At 35.8% G+C, this 14,866-nt stretch overlaps 2 protein-coding genes across 3 annotated transcripts; one reads left to right on the forward strand and one right to left on the reverse strand.

Annotated features, from left to right (window-relative positions):
- Window positions 1–10,264: 10,264 nt before the first annotated feature.
- On the forward strand, window positions 10,265–11,657 carry LOC128923455 (uncharacterized). Its single transcript, XM_054235725.1, has 3 exons — window positions 10,265–10,486; window positions 10,547–10,669; window positions 10,744–11,657. Exons 1-3 carry the CDS (start codon window positions 10,454–10,456, stop codon window positions 11,494–11,496), a joined length of 909 nt encoding a protein of 302 aa, XP_054091700.1. The 5' UTR covers window positions 10,265–10,453; the 3' UTR covers window positions 11,497–11,657.
- LOC128923454 (putative nuclease HARBI1) lies at window positions 11,639–13,191 on the reverse strand. Of its 2 annotated transcripts, XM_054235723.1 has the most exons (3): window positions 12,953–13,191; window positions 12,510–12,883; window positions 11,639–12,444 (listed from the first exon to the last, which is right to left on the reverse strand). In XM_054235723.1, exons 1-3 carry the CDS (start codon window positions 13,125–13,127, stop codon window positions 11,686–11,688), a joined length of 1,308 nt encoding a protein of 435 aa, XP_054091698.1. In that variant the 5' UTR covers window positions 13,128–13,191; the 3' UTR covers window positions 11,639–11,685. The 2 variants fall into 2 exon arrangements, with proteins under 2 accessions (XP_054091698.1, XP_054091699.1); XM_054235724.1 differs by having other exon boundaries at window positions 12,510–13,191.
- Between the last annotated feature and the right edge of the window lie 1,675 nt (window positions 13,192–14,866).

A 14,866-nucleotide genomic window follows, 5' to 3' on the forward strand; every position in this document is an offset into this window, starting at 1 on the left:
CGGTTCTTTATTTGAAACGTTAGATTGGTTCATGACATTTACTTTTTGAAGATAATTTCATTTAAATGTTGACCGCGGCTGCGTCTTAGGTGGTCCATTCGGAAAGTCCAATTTTGGGCAACTTTTTCGAGCATTTCGGCCGGAATAGCCCGAATTTCTTCGGAAATGTTGTCTTCCAAAGCTGGAATAGTTGCTGGCTTATTTCTGTAGACTTTAGACTTGACGTAGCCCCACAAAAAATAGTCTAAAGGCGTTAAATCGCATGATCTTGGTGGCCAACTTACGGGTCCATTTCTTGAGATGAATTGTTCTCCGAAGTTTTCCCTCAAAATGGCCATAGAATCGCGAGCTGTGTGGCATGTAGCGCCATCTTGTTGAAACCACATGTCAACCAAGTTCAGTTCTTCCATTTTTGGCAACAAAAAGTTTGTTAGCATCGAACGATAGCGATCGCCATTCACCGTAACGTTGCGTCCAACAGCATCTTTGAAAAAATACGGTCCAATGATTCCACCAGCGTACAAACCACACCAAACAGTGCATTTTTCGGGATGCATGGGCAGTTCTTGAACGGCTTCTGGTTGCTCTTCACCCCAAATGCGGCAATTTTGCTTATTTACGTAGCCATTCAACCAGAAATGAGCCTCATCGCTGAACAAAATTTGTCGATAAAAAAGCGGATTTTCTGCCAACTTTTCTAGGGCCCATTCACTGAAAATTCGACGTTGTGGCAGATCGTTCGGCTTCAGTTCTTGCACGAGCTGTATTTTATACGGTTTTACACCAAGATCTTTGCGTAAAATCTTCCATGTGGTCGAATAACACAAACCCAATTGCTGCGAACGGCGACGAATCGACATTTCACGGTCTTCAGCCACACTCTCAGAAACAGACGCAATATTCTCTTCTGTACGCACTGTACGCATTCGTGTGGTTGGTTTAATGTCCAATAAAGTAAACTGAGTGCGAAACTTGGTCACAATCGCATTAATTGTTTGCTCACTTGGTCGATTATGTAGACCATAAATCGGACGTAAAGCGCGAAACACATTTCGAACCGAACACTGATTTTGGTAATAAAATTCAATGATTTGCAAGCGTTGCTCGTTAGTAAGTCTATTCATGATGAAATGTCAAAGCATACTGAGCATCTTTCTCTTTGACACCATGTCTGAAATCCCACGTGATCTGTCAAATACTAATGCATGAAAATCCTAACCTCAAAAAAATCACCCGTTATTTGCAAGGACTGCATGTTAGCATGTAGACAGTACCTTGGAATTTTAACTGAAGGTAGATCCGAGAAATTTTTGACGAATGTTTTCCACGCCGAAGCGATGTGTTGTGGAACCGATTCATCCCATTCAAGCTTCAGCAACCAAATCTCATGAAATAGAATTTTAGCGGTTACGATTACTGGTGCTAGTAGTCCAAGTGGGTCGAAGAGCGATGAAGCGATGGATAGTATTGTTCTTTTAGTGATATTTCCGTTTGTTGGATGCTTTGGTAAGAATGAAAACATAAAATGATCTTGAATATGAATTAAGACCAAGAGCACTAGTAACAGAAGTGTCGAGATTTAAAGCCTTGTCAGTGTGATCAACTCTAAAACATTGGTGGTTGGAATGCCATTTTAATAGCTCAAGTCCACCTAGCTTTAGTAACTCTGTTACTTCATGTTTTATCCTGAATAACTCGGCAAGTGAGTCAGCTCCACACAGCAAGTCGTCGACGTAGAATGATGACTTGACAACATCTCACCCAACGACGAAATGCGACACATGCTGATCCGCGAGGTAATGTAGACTACGAACAGCAAGATATGGGTCTGCTGCCATTCCGTATGTGACAGTATTGAGTTGAAAAGTCTGAATATCCTGATGAGGCGAACTCCTCCACAAAATATACTGGAACCTACGATGTTCCTCATTGATTAGTATCTGCCTATCATTTTAACGATGTCTGCAGTAAGAGCGAAGCGATGTAAGCGAAAACGAAACAAAGTAATTACAAGTTCGTTTTGAATTGTAGGTCCAACCATTTGAATGTCGTTTATCGATTTTTGCGTAGTTGTTTGACAAGATGCATCGAATACAACCCGCAATTTCGTCGTGGTGCTATTTGGTTTCAAAATGCAGTGATGAGGGATATAGTAATGAGGCTTTTCCAAGTTTGGGTTGGGCAATGCTTCCATGTGGCCTAGACTTTCATATTCCTCCATGAAGTCTACGTATTGTTTCCTGAGTATAGGTAACTGCTGTAACCGACGTTCTAGCGCATTGAATCGACGCAGAGCGGTATTATAAGATTCACCCAAGCAGGAAGGATCATCCTTAAATGGGATGTTCACAATGCTCCTACCGTTTAGACTTCTAGATACGGTGTCATTAAATAACTTTTCGCAGCTATGTTGTTCTCGTGTCCACACGTCCGGCTTTGTTGCAATTTCTTCAATGTGCCACAATTTTTCCAACTTTGAATCTATGAACTCCTCAGAGACAAACAAGCATTTGGTATTAAGCGCGTTAGTGTTCGTTCGATAGCGTCCCGAGACTACCCAACCTAGTAGCCTAGTACTTGCCGCTGAATGAGGGAAGTTTAAGTTTGGGCAGCTTTGATCCCGCTTGCATTACACAAGTGGTGTCTGACAGTGTATTGTTGTGATCCTCGGTGACCTGTGACTGAATGATTAATTTTGTTGTAATATACACCTCCTCAAGATCCACACGTAAATCCTCTGAATCTATCCTTTCGATTTCCGTCTGTGTAGACAATACATTTTTGAAGTATGATTCAAGAATGCCAAGTCGACATTTATACTCGGCTGATGAAAGTAGTTTAGCACCTGGCCGGAGACTGGCCTCCACAATATTTTTTATGCGAGAAATGTTTTTCATAATGTTAGCACGTTGCTGTTTAAGCTCTTCCAAAGACATTTTAAAAATGTTGTATAACTTACGAAAAATGCGACTTATAATTGAATATTTATTTGATAACGATGTTAGATTGGCGATATAACGACGAGCAATAAAAGCGAATATAATATTTGAATACTTGCAATTGGATTTCCTTTGGTCCAACGAAGCTATGACAAATGGCAACACCGCGTTCAAATGGTACGTTGGGTATACGAATATAGCGATATGTATGTAGGTAAGCGAAGGTGTGCACAAACAAATAACGAGTGCGTGTTAACGAAAAAACAGTAAGTGCAGCGGCAGAGATGAAGTGTGATGTGTGATCAGCTACAAGCGATGTATTAGCTTATCAAACGATATTGAAAGCTAAATAGCCAGCAGAAGCAGCTACAGCTAATCAAGCAGTGCGACAAACGTTTTCAGCGGCAGCGAGCAGCAACGATGACAGCGAACAGCAACTATGGTAGCGAACAGAAACGATGGCAGCGAATTGGCAGAATAGCGGCAGCGAGAAAAACCGGTGCGGAACAGCGGTGTTCGAGGTCTCGTATAACTGATTTAGGTCCAACCATGAGGTATTACCGCAACGACCTTTATCCAAGATTCTGCAACTTGATGCGAAGAACAATCCAAATAGGTTTTCCAATTATGCGATCCTCTAGCGATAATGATGACGTAGACTAGTGTGGCGAGTGTTATGATGACCACCAAGAACACAAATGACGTTAGATTTATTGTTAAATAGTCGCGTACAAAAATTTAAATTAAGTTAAATTTCACCCAATATTAAATTTTATCGCGAGCACTAAATTAATTTAAAAACACTGCCCCACGTTGGGCGCCAAAAAATGTAGGATCAGAAAGAGTGTTTGAAGAAGATGACGGAACAAAGAAAGACACGTCGCCTGGTGGTCAGCAATAGACTGTATTATTTAATGTAATAAAAATGTAATTAGGTATAATGATTTTACTTATGCTAATATTTGCCATGCATGTCTATGTACCTGTACATGTGAAGGAGTTGCGCAAAGGAGATGACAAAAAGCACTCTCGCTATTATGTTGGTGCGTACCAGAGAACTGCAAAAATCACTATTTTCTTGATTTACTCATACGCGAAATTCTTCATTCACTTCAACTCACTGAAAAAAACAGAGTGATGAGTAAAAATCAACTCATTTTGCGGTACACATCATTCCGAAGATTTTGAGTCCTCGGTTCAAAATTTCTCACTCAATTCAACTCACTGAACAAAAGTCAGCGTTCAATAAAATGAACATATGTTGACGAAAGCATCATTCTGTTCAATTTGAGTTGATCGATTATGAGTAAACGATTGGCGACAAGACGGCACGATGTGAGCGTTACGACTGCATGACTGCATGTACCGTAACAATTTCTATGCAGTTTGTTGTTGTAGCTTGTCTTGTTCTTCTTCTCACATTTCATTTGTGCAGAAAAAGTGCCGCTTGCTGCGCGCATGAGTAAAATCATACGAGTTGATTTTTGCGAGTTGAGTGTTGTTCTTGTTCAAAACAATGATTGTTGAATCGAATGAGCAAGCGCCCGAAATCATTATATTGAACACGAGCCGAACAAACTCGGAGTGAAAGAAAAAATCGCACACACACGAGTGAATTTAAAATCAACAACGAAAATGTGAGCTCAGGCAAGTTTGATCGGCTGATCCGAACGGTGTGATTATTCGGCTGTTGAGCGCGTACGAATGTTTTTCATTCAGCAAATGCCGTTCTCTGGTGCGTACATACCCAGCAGATTTTAGGATGATCGTTTGAGACCTCCTGGATTAATCCTTTAGGAGATATCCTATACTCCCTATTACTCCTAATACTCATGTGTAAATACACTTAAAATTTTATATTCGTTTTTAACATTGCATGTCATTGGAACGCGAGTACTCCTTTTAACCTCCTAATGGAGATCTCTATGATTACTGCTATAGGAGATCTCTATGATTACTGATATATGTAGGAGATCTCTATGATTACTACCATAAAATTATTAAATTTTTTTAATTAAATGAATGTACATACATGAAATATATTATTTTTTTTATATTATAAGTGTACCTGTAGAACTGAGCCTTACATTTGAGAAACGCCTTTTTGATCTTTTTTGGGTATGAGTAATCATCTTTTAAGGCCTCTAAAATTAAACTTGTTAAAAAAGTAGATGACATGAATTGAAATTATGTATTACCGTAAAGAAATTTATTGAAAAGTGCATAATTCTTCAATGCAACTTTTTTTTGGGCTCCATCCCAATTCACTTTTAAGAGCAGGGACTCCTCAATCACTTCATCCAAAACTTTTGATAGGGGTCTCTTTGAAAATTTTTGCTTCAGATACGCCACCTATAATAAATTCAAACTGTTTAGTAACATCTTATCAAATGTATTTTATCATACTCACAATTTCTGCCTCAGGCTTATTCAAAGCAAGGATTCTGTAGATGCTAAATCATTCATGTTTTTAAAAGGAAATATATTAATTCAATCTTCATCGGTGGAAATATGTCAATAATTCGCTCCTGGAATATAGTGTTCTGCGTCGATATTTCCTCTAGCTTCCGTATTCTTTGTTCCATGTTTTTCAATTTCATTAACACTTTCCACATCATTTTCATTTTGTGTATTATTATTTTGTTTTTTATATAAATTATTTAATTTTTTATTCACTAGGCGTTTTAAATGCTTTTAGAGTACATTTAATTATCAATTTAAAATATTTAATACTTAATAGATATAAAACACTTACGTCTGCACGCTTTAAAAAACACAGTTGAAATGAACAATTGCTTGAAGACAAAAATTAACAGTTATTATTTCCCGTTAAATTGTAATTTTTGAATCAAAAGTACGATTTTTAAGCTACGAAAAATGAAAAATCTTCTTTATTGCTCCTAAAGCAGGACAAAAGAAAATCAATACTGAAATGAAGTAAAAAAAATCACAATAAAAGTATAAAATCTCCTTTTTTGCTCCTAAAAGATGACTAAAGGAGCTCAACACTAAAATAATATATAAAAAAAAACACAATATAAGAACAAAAGTAAAAATCTCCCTTACTGCTCCTAAAAGAGGTCAATAGGAGGACTCCTTCTTTCCTCCTGTCAGGAGATCTCGCTTTAAAGTATTCTTCGGCTTTGAGGTATAAAGTTCTTTTTTGTATAATTTATAATTTCAAACACAGATGTTTTCAAACAAATGGCGTGGCCCACTCACCGGCTGTGAACATATCAGATATTTTGCAAACAAATAAAAAGGACCAAAATAAATAAATACCCAAAATGCATAAAACAAATACCCTCTAAAAAGATTGTATAAATATAATATTAAGAAAGTTTAAGATATTCACTTTATGGACTATAAATATAATTTTTTGCACCCTAACTTAGCTTTTCCTTTAATTATTTGTATTGTTCAACTTCAATAATTATTTACGGAGTTTCATATATATTTTTCTTAGATGAAAATCATTAACGATACAGGGCTATGGTGACATTTATTTTATTAAAGAAATTAATATTTTATTTTCAGATATTAGTCTTTATTTTATACCAGCAGACCTTTCCACTCGTTTCTGTGGCTAACGTTTACATTAAATTATATTAGAGTAAAATTTTCAATATAGTGAAAAATTCTTACGCATAAAGACGAAAACGTATTCAATTTATGATTCAAATCACAATTTCAATACAGTGACAAACAATTTCTTAACAAAGCAACATTGCGAACCTTACAAATGTTACTATTATTTTTTATGTTGTTAATTCAAATAAAATTCTCTTAAATTATATGAAGTTTAGACATCTTTTGGCATATTGTTCGGGATCATAAGTAGAAATTCCATCAACATTAATTTTATACTTAACAGCTTTAGCTTTAATGTCAATAAAAATATCATCATAATCCTCGTATTCGCTGTTTTCGCTGCGTCCAGACGATTGAGACCTTTCGCCCTGCACTGCTTGCTCTTCGACACGAACGCAGTCATGTATGTCGATTAAGAGCGAATAGCATAGAATCAGCATCAGTTGACAATGTGTCTAATAATGTCTAATAATAATTGCCGTGGTTGTGAACCAATTTCGTCAATTTCACACGTGGCATCAGGGTGTCAAGAAAGTATTATATACCGAATTTCATTGAAATCTGTCTAGTAGTTCCTGAGATATAGTTTTTGACCCATAGGTGGGCGGCGCCACGCCCATTTTCCATTTTGTAAAAAAATCTCAGTGCAGTTTCCTTCTGCCATTTCTTATGTAAAATTTAGTGTTTCTGACGTTTTTCGTTAGTGAGTTAACGCACTTTTAGTAATTTTCAACCTAACCTTTGTATGGGAGGTGGGCGTGGTTATTATACGATTTCTGAAGAGTTTGTTTGCTTGTTTGAACGCGCTAATCTCCGAAACTACTGGTTCGAGTTGAATATTTCTTTTTGTATTGGATAGTCCTTTTAGCGAGGAAGGCTATCGGTTATATAGCATCACTTATAGCATCACCAATAGGAGCGAAGAAACACTGGTAAATGTGTAAAAAACGGGGGAAATATAATATAATACTAGCTGACCCGGCGAACTTCGCCCCGCCCAATTTTTATTTGAAATAGTTAAAACGCTTTTTGAACTCTGTTCAAGGCCATTTATTTGTATGGAATGTTAATATATTCAGGGAATAACGTCTCTGATCAATTTAAATATTTTTGGCGAAGTTCGTTCTTTGTTTTGTTGTGTAGCGTGTAAACAAATAAAGAAGATGGCTCTCCAACACGCTAACATGACACATACATACCTATGTATGTATGTACATATGAAACTGTAAAATTTTGAACTTAAACGATAAATCGGTTTGAATCATTCGAATTCTCAGAATGAACATTTCCTCACTTTTAGATTTGCTGTGTTGTAGTAAACTATTCACTACAGTGAAATTATTATTTATGAATAAAGACGGAAACCTTAGTATATATCTGGTATAAAAATCCACGGGATTGAGATTTGAACTTGAGGTCAAAATTTTTAAAATTATTGATGAAAATTTTCGTAGAGTTGATAATAAGCACAAATTTTCATAAAATAGTTCATTTTTGATTAAATATTCAAGTTTTTAACAAATAAGTTAATTACAAAATTGTTAGTTGACACCATGTAACATTTAATTTTATAATCTTAGGATAGATAATTCTTAATTTTTAATAGTAGTATTCATTTTTTTGAATTATAAACATTTTAATTAACTTAGCACTAATTGGTGCACAATATTTTTGGTTAACCTGTCTCGAGCTAACACAAATAGATTTGATGGTTTTCCCACACGTGAGCATGCAACATATAATTGCCCATGGGAAAAACATGGATTATTCAAATCTAACCCACAAATGGACATTGTTTGGCCTTGACACTTATTAATGGACATGGCAAAAGCTAAACGAATAGGAAACTGTAGTCTTCTGAATGGTATCGTAGATTCTGACGGTACCATTGGAATACGGGGCAACAGGACCACTTCTCCTTTAAACTTTCCAGTCAAAATGGTTGCTTCAAGAATATTCCCTGTTAACTTTTTGATGACCAAACGTGTACTGTTGCATAACCGAGGGGGATTCAAATTACGCACAAGAATAATAATTGAACCAATCTTCAACCGAAGAATATGTGGTGGCATTCCGGATATATCTTGAGAGTTTAAAAATTCAGATCAGATCGCCTGGCAACAACTGTTGTATCTGGAAGTTAATTTCGTCAACATCAACATTTTTGGCTGCCAAAATAGCCCGCCCACTGCGCCAGTTATGATCTAAATAATTATTTTGTATATCCGGGAAAATACTTTGAATCAATTCAATTTTTGTGTGAACAACAGTGCAGAAATTGTTTGGCAGTTTAATGCATTGCGTGTTCATACTTAGGTTATGCTTAAGCACTGAAAATGGGAGGCTTAAGCAATGCTTAAATAACAGCTGATTTTTGTTTTGAATTTGCTTTGAATTTTCAGCGACCTCTTTCGTGGCATAGGGCAAGTGTCCGTTCGTTTGCACTCAATAACAGCTTATACTTTTCCTTCAGTTCCCATAGGTGCTCCTACTCGCTAGTGATGAAATTTGGGGTTCTTTTGTTTTTGATATAAATTTATGTATTGTCTGTTATAATTTAAATATTTCAAACATATTTTTATGAATGACATTTGTAAAACATATGTTGCCTATAACGTTGCCATATATCATAATAAAATTTTATAGAAATTAAGCAGTGACTATGAAACGCATACGACTACTCAGTTTGCAACAATACTTAGCTAACATTTTATTTAGGCACAACTTAAGTATGTACTGTGAAACCGGGCATTAGCCATACAAAATTCTATACCTAAATGCAAATAAATGAAATTTTTTTTTTGCATCTAGGAAATACATGCAGAAATCAACTCTGCGATTTCCTAAATTCCTCTGAAATCTCCCAAATTCGAGGAAGATTTACTGGAAAAGAGTGGCAGCATTGCTTATTTGTCTGACCATACATATGTACATAACTTTATTTATTTCACGGATTGTATGTGATTTTTTCTTAAATTTAGAATATTGGAAGTCATAGATTCGTATAACTTTACCACAAATAATATAAACTTCAAACAACGCATTTTCATTTAATGTTTTTAGCAAGTGGCAGCTTTTGTTATGACAGCCTAAATCCATGAAAATTTAGAAATGAATGTAGCGCCATCTACTGTAACATAGCGCACTTAGCGCCACCAACTGGTGGATAGCTCTTTGCTAATAATAAACAAATAATTTGCAATAAATAAATAATGCGACTATAAGGAGAGTTATAAACTATCCTATCTTTCAAGTTGGACCAAACTGCACACAGTGTTAAAAATTTCATTAAAATCGGTTCAGTAGTTTAGGAGTCTATCGAAAACAAACAACGTGACACCTAATTTTTATATATTAAGATATACATATTATGTATGTATAATAATCAATTGATGTTCGTTAGTCGAGAACGCTTCAACCGATTTGGCTAATTTTAGTCTTGAATTGTTCATGGAGATCTAGAGAACGTTTAAAAGATGAGAAAAGTTCGAATAATTTCCTGGAAACCCCTAAAAACTACCATTTTCTTTTTCCCATACAAATGTTTTTTAAATAATATGTACATATGTATGTAAATTGACAACATAAATAAAAAAACATAATAAAATATTTAGAAGGTTGTCATTGTTGCTTTGTTAAGAAATGTTTTGAAGTTATACTAAAATATATATTGATAATTGTAATGATTCAACATGATTCAATTATATAAGGGGGGTCGATAACCGAAAAAACAATAAGGGTATTCGTTTAAACGTGTAAAAGCCCCGTAAACCTCTTAAACCGTGTATATTTACGAATGCGTAAAAATCTGGCAGCAACTTATATGGAAATTCATTTAAACACATTACGCACCAATGTCAGTGTGTAAAGAACACTTGTAAATTTACGATATTGCAAAAGCAACCCTACCAAACGACCAGCTGATGAATATTATTGTGAAAATTAAAATGGAAAAGGTAAGAATGAAACTCGGAACATAAATTTTATTTAATTGTTGCAATTGTTTTATATTTCAGGATAAAAAGTTAAAGCAAAAGCGTCTACGGCTGAAACCGTCCCATCGCTGGACAGAGTCGCAGTCCCTGCAGCTGTTGCAAGCAGTATCCGACGCAATTAAAGATAGTCCAGAATCTTTTGAGGTAAGGGTTTTAGAAAAGTGAAAATGTTTAGGTACATATGTTTGTTTTAACACGAATTTACGCATATCTTCCAGAAACCGACCTCCCAAAGGTTTTACGAAAAATTGCAGCAAAATACACCGGCACTTCAATCTGTCGTTTGCGTAGCTATGAAAAGCAAAATGAGGTATCTCAAAGCGTTGTACGTTGCCGCGGCAGCCTGGAAAAACAAAACTGGGTCTGGACTACTCGCTAATGGTGACGAGTCAAGCGTATCAGCGCATGTCAACAAAATTTGTCCCAACTTTGACTTACTGGAAGTTATCTTCGGGCAACGCAAAAATGTAAATCCCGGAGTAATTTTTGAAAGCACTGACAGCATTGAAGTACTGGCTGATTCCCCTTGTGCTGATAGTTCGTTAAACGATACCATCGATTCCTACGACTTGTGTGCGCTCGATTGTGAGGATTTAGTTGACCCAATATTACCTATAAGTATAAGTAGCGATTGCAGTGCCGCCGCCGCGGCAACTTCTACACCACAAAGTTCGTTGGACTTTAGAAGTTCAACAAAAAAACCAAAAAGAAAGAGTGAAGCCCCGTTCAATAAATTGATTTTTATTCAGGAGAAAAGGTTGGAATTAGAAGTTAAGAAAATAGAATTAGAAAAAGAAAAAGAAAAGAATGAGGTCGAGTTGAAAAGAATTGAACTGAATAATCAATTAGAAATGAAAAGAATTGAAACTGAATCAGAAAAAGAAACCAAACTGGAAATTGAAAAACTGAAACTTGCTAGTGAAGAACGCATTAAAATGTTTGAAATAGAGTTAAAGTTAAAATCAAAATAAATGTGAAACTTTAAGAGATTTCACATGGTACTTTTTTCGCAAATTTAAAAGATCTCATAGCAAAATACATGTATATTTGAATGTAACTAAATGTTAATAGGCACAGAAGCACTTTTTATTTTTCTGTAAATAAAAGCATATATTAATGGATTTTAAAGATATGTAAACATGAGTTTCAATACTTTATTTTTAAGTTTCCATTAGTGATAACAATGAAAGGCGCTTAGATGCACCTTCAACTGTTGGTAAGTTTTGATCCCCAGGCTCGTCGACTTCACTGTTTTCACTAATGCTTTCTTCGTCAACATCAAAACCACCGTCGTTTTCTTTTAATATAATATTGTGCAATATCGCACAAACTAATATCCACCGGCATGCAAACTTTACCGAATTATCACTCTTTATTTGAATTTTGAGTTCTTTCAAGCTATTAAAACGTTCTTTCAATAAACCAAAGCAATGCTCAATTCTTATTCGGTACTGGCTGAACGTTCTGTTGAACAGAATTCGTTGATTCAAGGTGCCTTCCGTTGCGTTTATTCTAAAAGGAGTAATAAGGGTCGAAGTTAATTTATATGCACTGTCTGCAGCTAACCACTCTGATCCTGTTAGCATTTCAGTGGCGTTTGTGGATAGCTCGCAATTGTTGTATATCCTAGCGTCGTGAACACTACCGGGATACCCCAATACCATATGACGAATTACTAGTTTGTGGTCACACACACATTGAGCCTTAAGTGAATATATATGCTTGCGAGAAAAATATGCTTCGCAATCTACAGTGGGTTTTTCCGCCAATTTTATCTCCGTTCCATCTACGTAGCCAACACAATGTGGTAGCTCACTGAGTGTTTGAACAACTAAAGCTCTACGCTCTACAGGGTCCGGCCAAAACAGAAACTGAGTTTTCCTTTTAATAATTGCATCAAATACCCTGTTGGTCATGACCTATTGAGAAATTTAAAATACAGCTGAAACACAAATTTTAACCGATACATATGTAAATAGCTCACCTGTATTACTCCACCATCGCTAATACCAAACAAACTAGCAATTTTAGTAATTGTTGCTCCTTCTCCACATGAACCCAGTCGGTACATTACTACAGCCAATTGAATTTGGATAGGAAACTGTTTACATGAACGTGGACCATTGAACACTTCGTCATCCTTTATCAGATCAATGATAAAATCAAATGTGGTTTTGCTGACTCGCACAATTTCTCGAAACCTGTTTTCATCCAAATGCGGTAATACATCTATTAAAAAGTTGGGTGATTTTGGGACAGAATGATGAACAAATGTAGATCCATATCTAAAATATGCAGCAGCTGCCAATGCAAAGCTAAAGTCTTCCATAATTTCATCTTCCTTTTTGCGTTGGATTTCTGAAATCATTTATATATTTATGTATATATGCGCCTTTAAAAAATGTAGCATTGACGCAAAACAATTACCGTCATGTTTTCCAAACAGCTCCAACATTAACAAATCAAATACTAGTGATTTTTCGCAAAGTTGAATAAATTTTGCTTTTTCGCTAACTTTCGGCATTTTAATATTTTGACACCCAAACAGCTGTTTAATACATAAATAAGTGGCATTTACACAAAGAATTTGAAGTGCGTTCATGTAACACACTGCGTATTTGCATAAATTTATGCGATGGGTAACATTACACGTTTAAACGAATACCCTTAATGTGAAAAGTGTTTTAATTTAAAATGTTAAAATTAGCAATTTTGGTAGGTTGTTACATTATTTTATACAAGTACAAAGAAATGTTCCATTATTGAATGAGCAGCAAAAGAGTGCCTATGATAAATTGATGAACGCTGTCAATGATGAAAACATTGGACTATTTTTACTTGATGCGCCCGGGTGGAACTGGGAAAATGTTCCTGATAACATTGATTTTGGCAACAATACGATCTCAAAATGGCATAGCGTTGGCTCTCGCATCTACTGGAATTGCTGCAACGCTACCAGAAGTTGGAAGAACGGCACATTCGGCACCGAAGCTTCCGTTAAACATGCAAATCAATGAAACACCTGTTTGCAACGCAATCAGCTATGGCAAAAGTGTTGAAGATTTGTAAACTGATATGAGTGCACTCTAGAAGCACTTGACAGAACAATGAAAGATCTGTGGAATAATAATCGTCGCTTTGGTGCCGTAATGATACTGTTAGATTTTTGACAAACAGTTCCTGTTATTTAGAAATTAACAGCGGCGGATGAATTGAACGCATGTCTCAAGTCATCGTATTTGTGTCGGTTTGATTGACTATGAATATGTGAGTGTTCCTGCAACAGGATAACTACGCAGAAGAACTGCTAAGAATTGGAAATGGGTAAATTCTTGTTGATACTTCCAATGATTTGATATCGTTTCCACCTACCATTTGTCAATTTACTTCAACGAGAGATGAACTCATCATGAATATTTATCCGAACATTGGTCAAAATTATTATTATTAACTATGAATGCACGCGCAATTTTAGCTGCCGAAAATACCGATGACTTAAACGATACAATTCAAAGTCAAATTCCGGGAGATTTGTGTTCATACAAATCGATTGATCGTGTTGAAATGAAGACGAAGCAGTGAATTATCCGGTGGAATTTCTATTATTTCTATTGGAAAACCAGCTGCATTACATTGAAAAAATTTACAGGACAACGCCTGCGAGATCAGCTAGTATTTTATACAATTCTAAAGGTAGAATGTTTTTAATCTTATATAAAAGCCCTTCATGCCACACCTTATCAAATGCCTGAGCTACGTCTAGAAATATAGCTGAACAGTACTCTCTGTGCTCGAATGCTTTTCTTATTTCGTAAGTTATTCTATTTACTTGTTCTATTGTACTATGTTTTGCACGAAACCCGAATTGGTGCGTTGGTATTACATTATTTTCGTGGAGGAAAGGATACATCTTTGATAGTAGCATCTTTTCAAATATTTTCGAAAGGCAGGGTAGAAGGCTGTGTCAAGTCTTTCCCAGGTTTATCTATCAGGATAATCTGCGACTTTTTCCACGAAATTGGATAGTATCCGAAACTTAGAATTGCATTGAAGAGCAAAGAGAGCACCTCTACAGTAATATTTGGTAACTCAATTAGCAATTTTGGGGTGATATTATCATGTCCTTGCGACTTTTTTGGATTAAGTTCTTTTATGATGCCAATAATTTCAGAAGGTGCAGACTTAAAGGACTCGGGCGACTCATTTGCTGTGTTAGGTAATATTGACAATTTAAGGTTATTTTCTGGGCAATTTGGTTGAAATACCTTTTCTAGGTGATTTGCAAAACAAGTAGCCTTTTCCTCGTCACTTCGAGCCCAATTTCCACCCAAGTCTCGTATA

This window comes from Zeugodacus cucurbitae, chromosome Y (genome assembly GCF_028554725.1).
Source record: "Zeugodacus cucurbitae isolate PBARC_wt_2022May chromosome Y, idZeuCucr1.2, whole genome shotgun sequence".
NCBI classification, from domain to species: domain Eukaryota; kingdom Metazoa; phylum Arthropoda; class Insecta; order Diptera; family Tephritidae; genus Zeugodacus; species Zeugodacus cucurbitae.

Coding starts and splice junctions, on each gene's coding strand:
- LOC128923455 (XM_054235725.1), top strand. CDS start 10,454: ATGAATATTATTGTGAAAATTAAAATGGAAAAG. Junction 10,487..10,546: donor TGAAAATTAAAATGGAAAAG/GTAAGAATGAAA, acceptor TTTATATTTCAG/GATAAAAAGTTAAAGCAAAA. Junction 10,670..10,743: donor ATAGTCCAGAATCTTTTGAG/GTAAGGGTTTTA, acceptor CATATCTTCCAG/AAACCGACCTCCCAAAGGTT.
- LOC128923454 (XM_054235723.1), bottom strand. CDS start 13,127: ATGAACGCACTTCAAATTCTTTGTGTAAATGCCACTTATTTATGTATT. Junction 12,884..12,952: donor GCTGTTTGGAAAACATGACG/GTAATTGTTTTG, acceptor AAATGATTTCAG/AAATCCAACGCAAAAAGGAA. Junction 12,445..12,509: donor GCGATGGTGGAGTAATACAG/GTGAGCTATTTA, acceptor ATTTCTCAATAG/GTCATGACCAACAGGGTATT.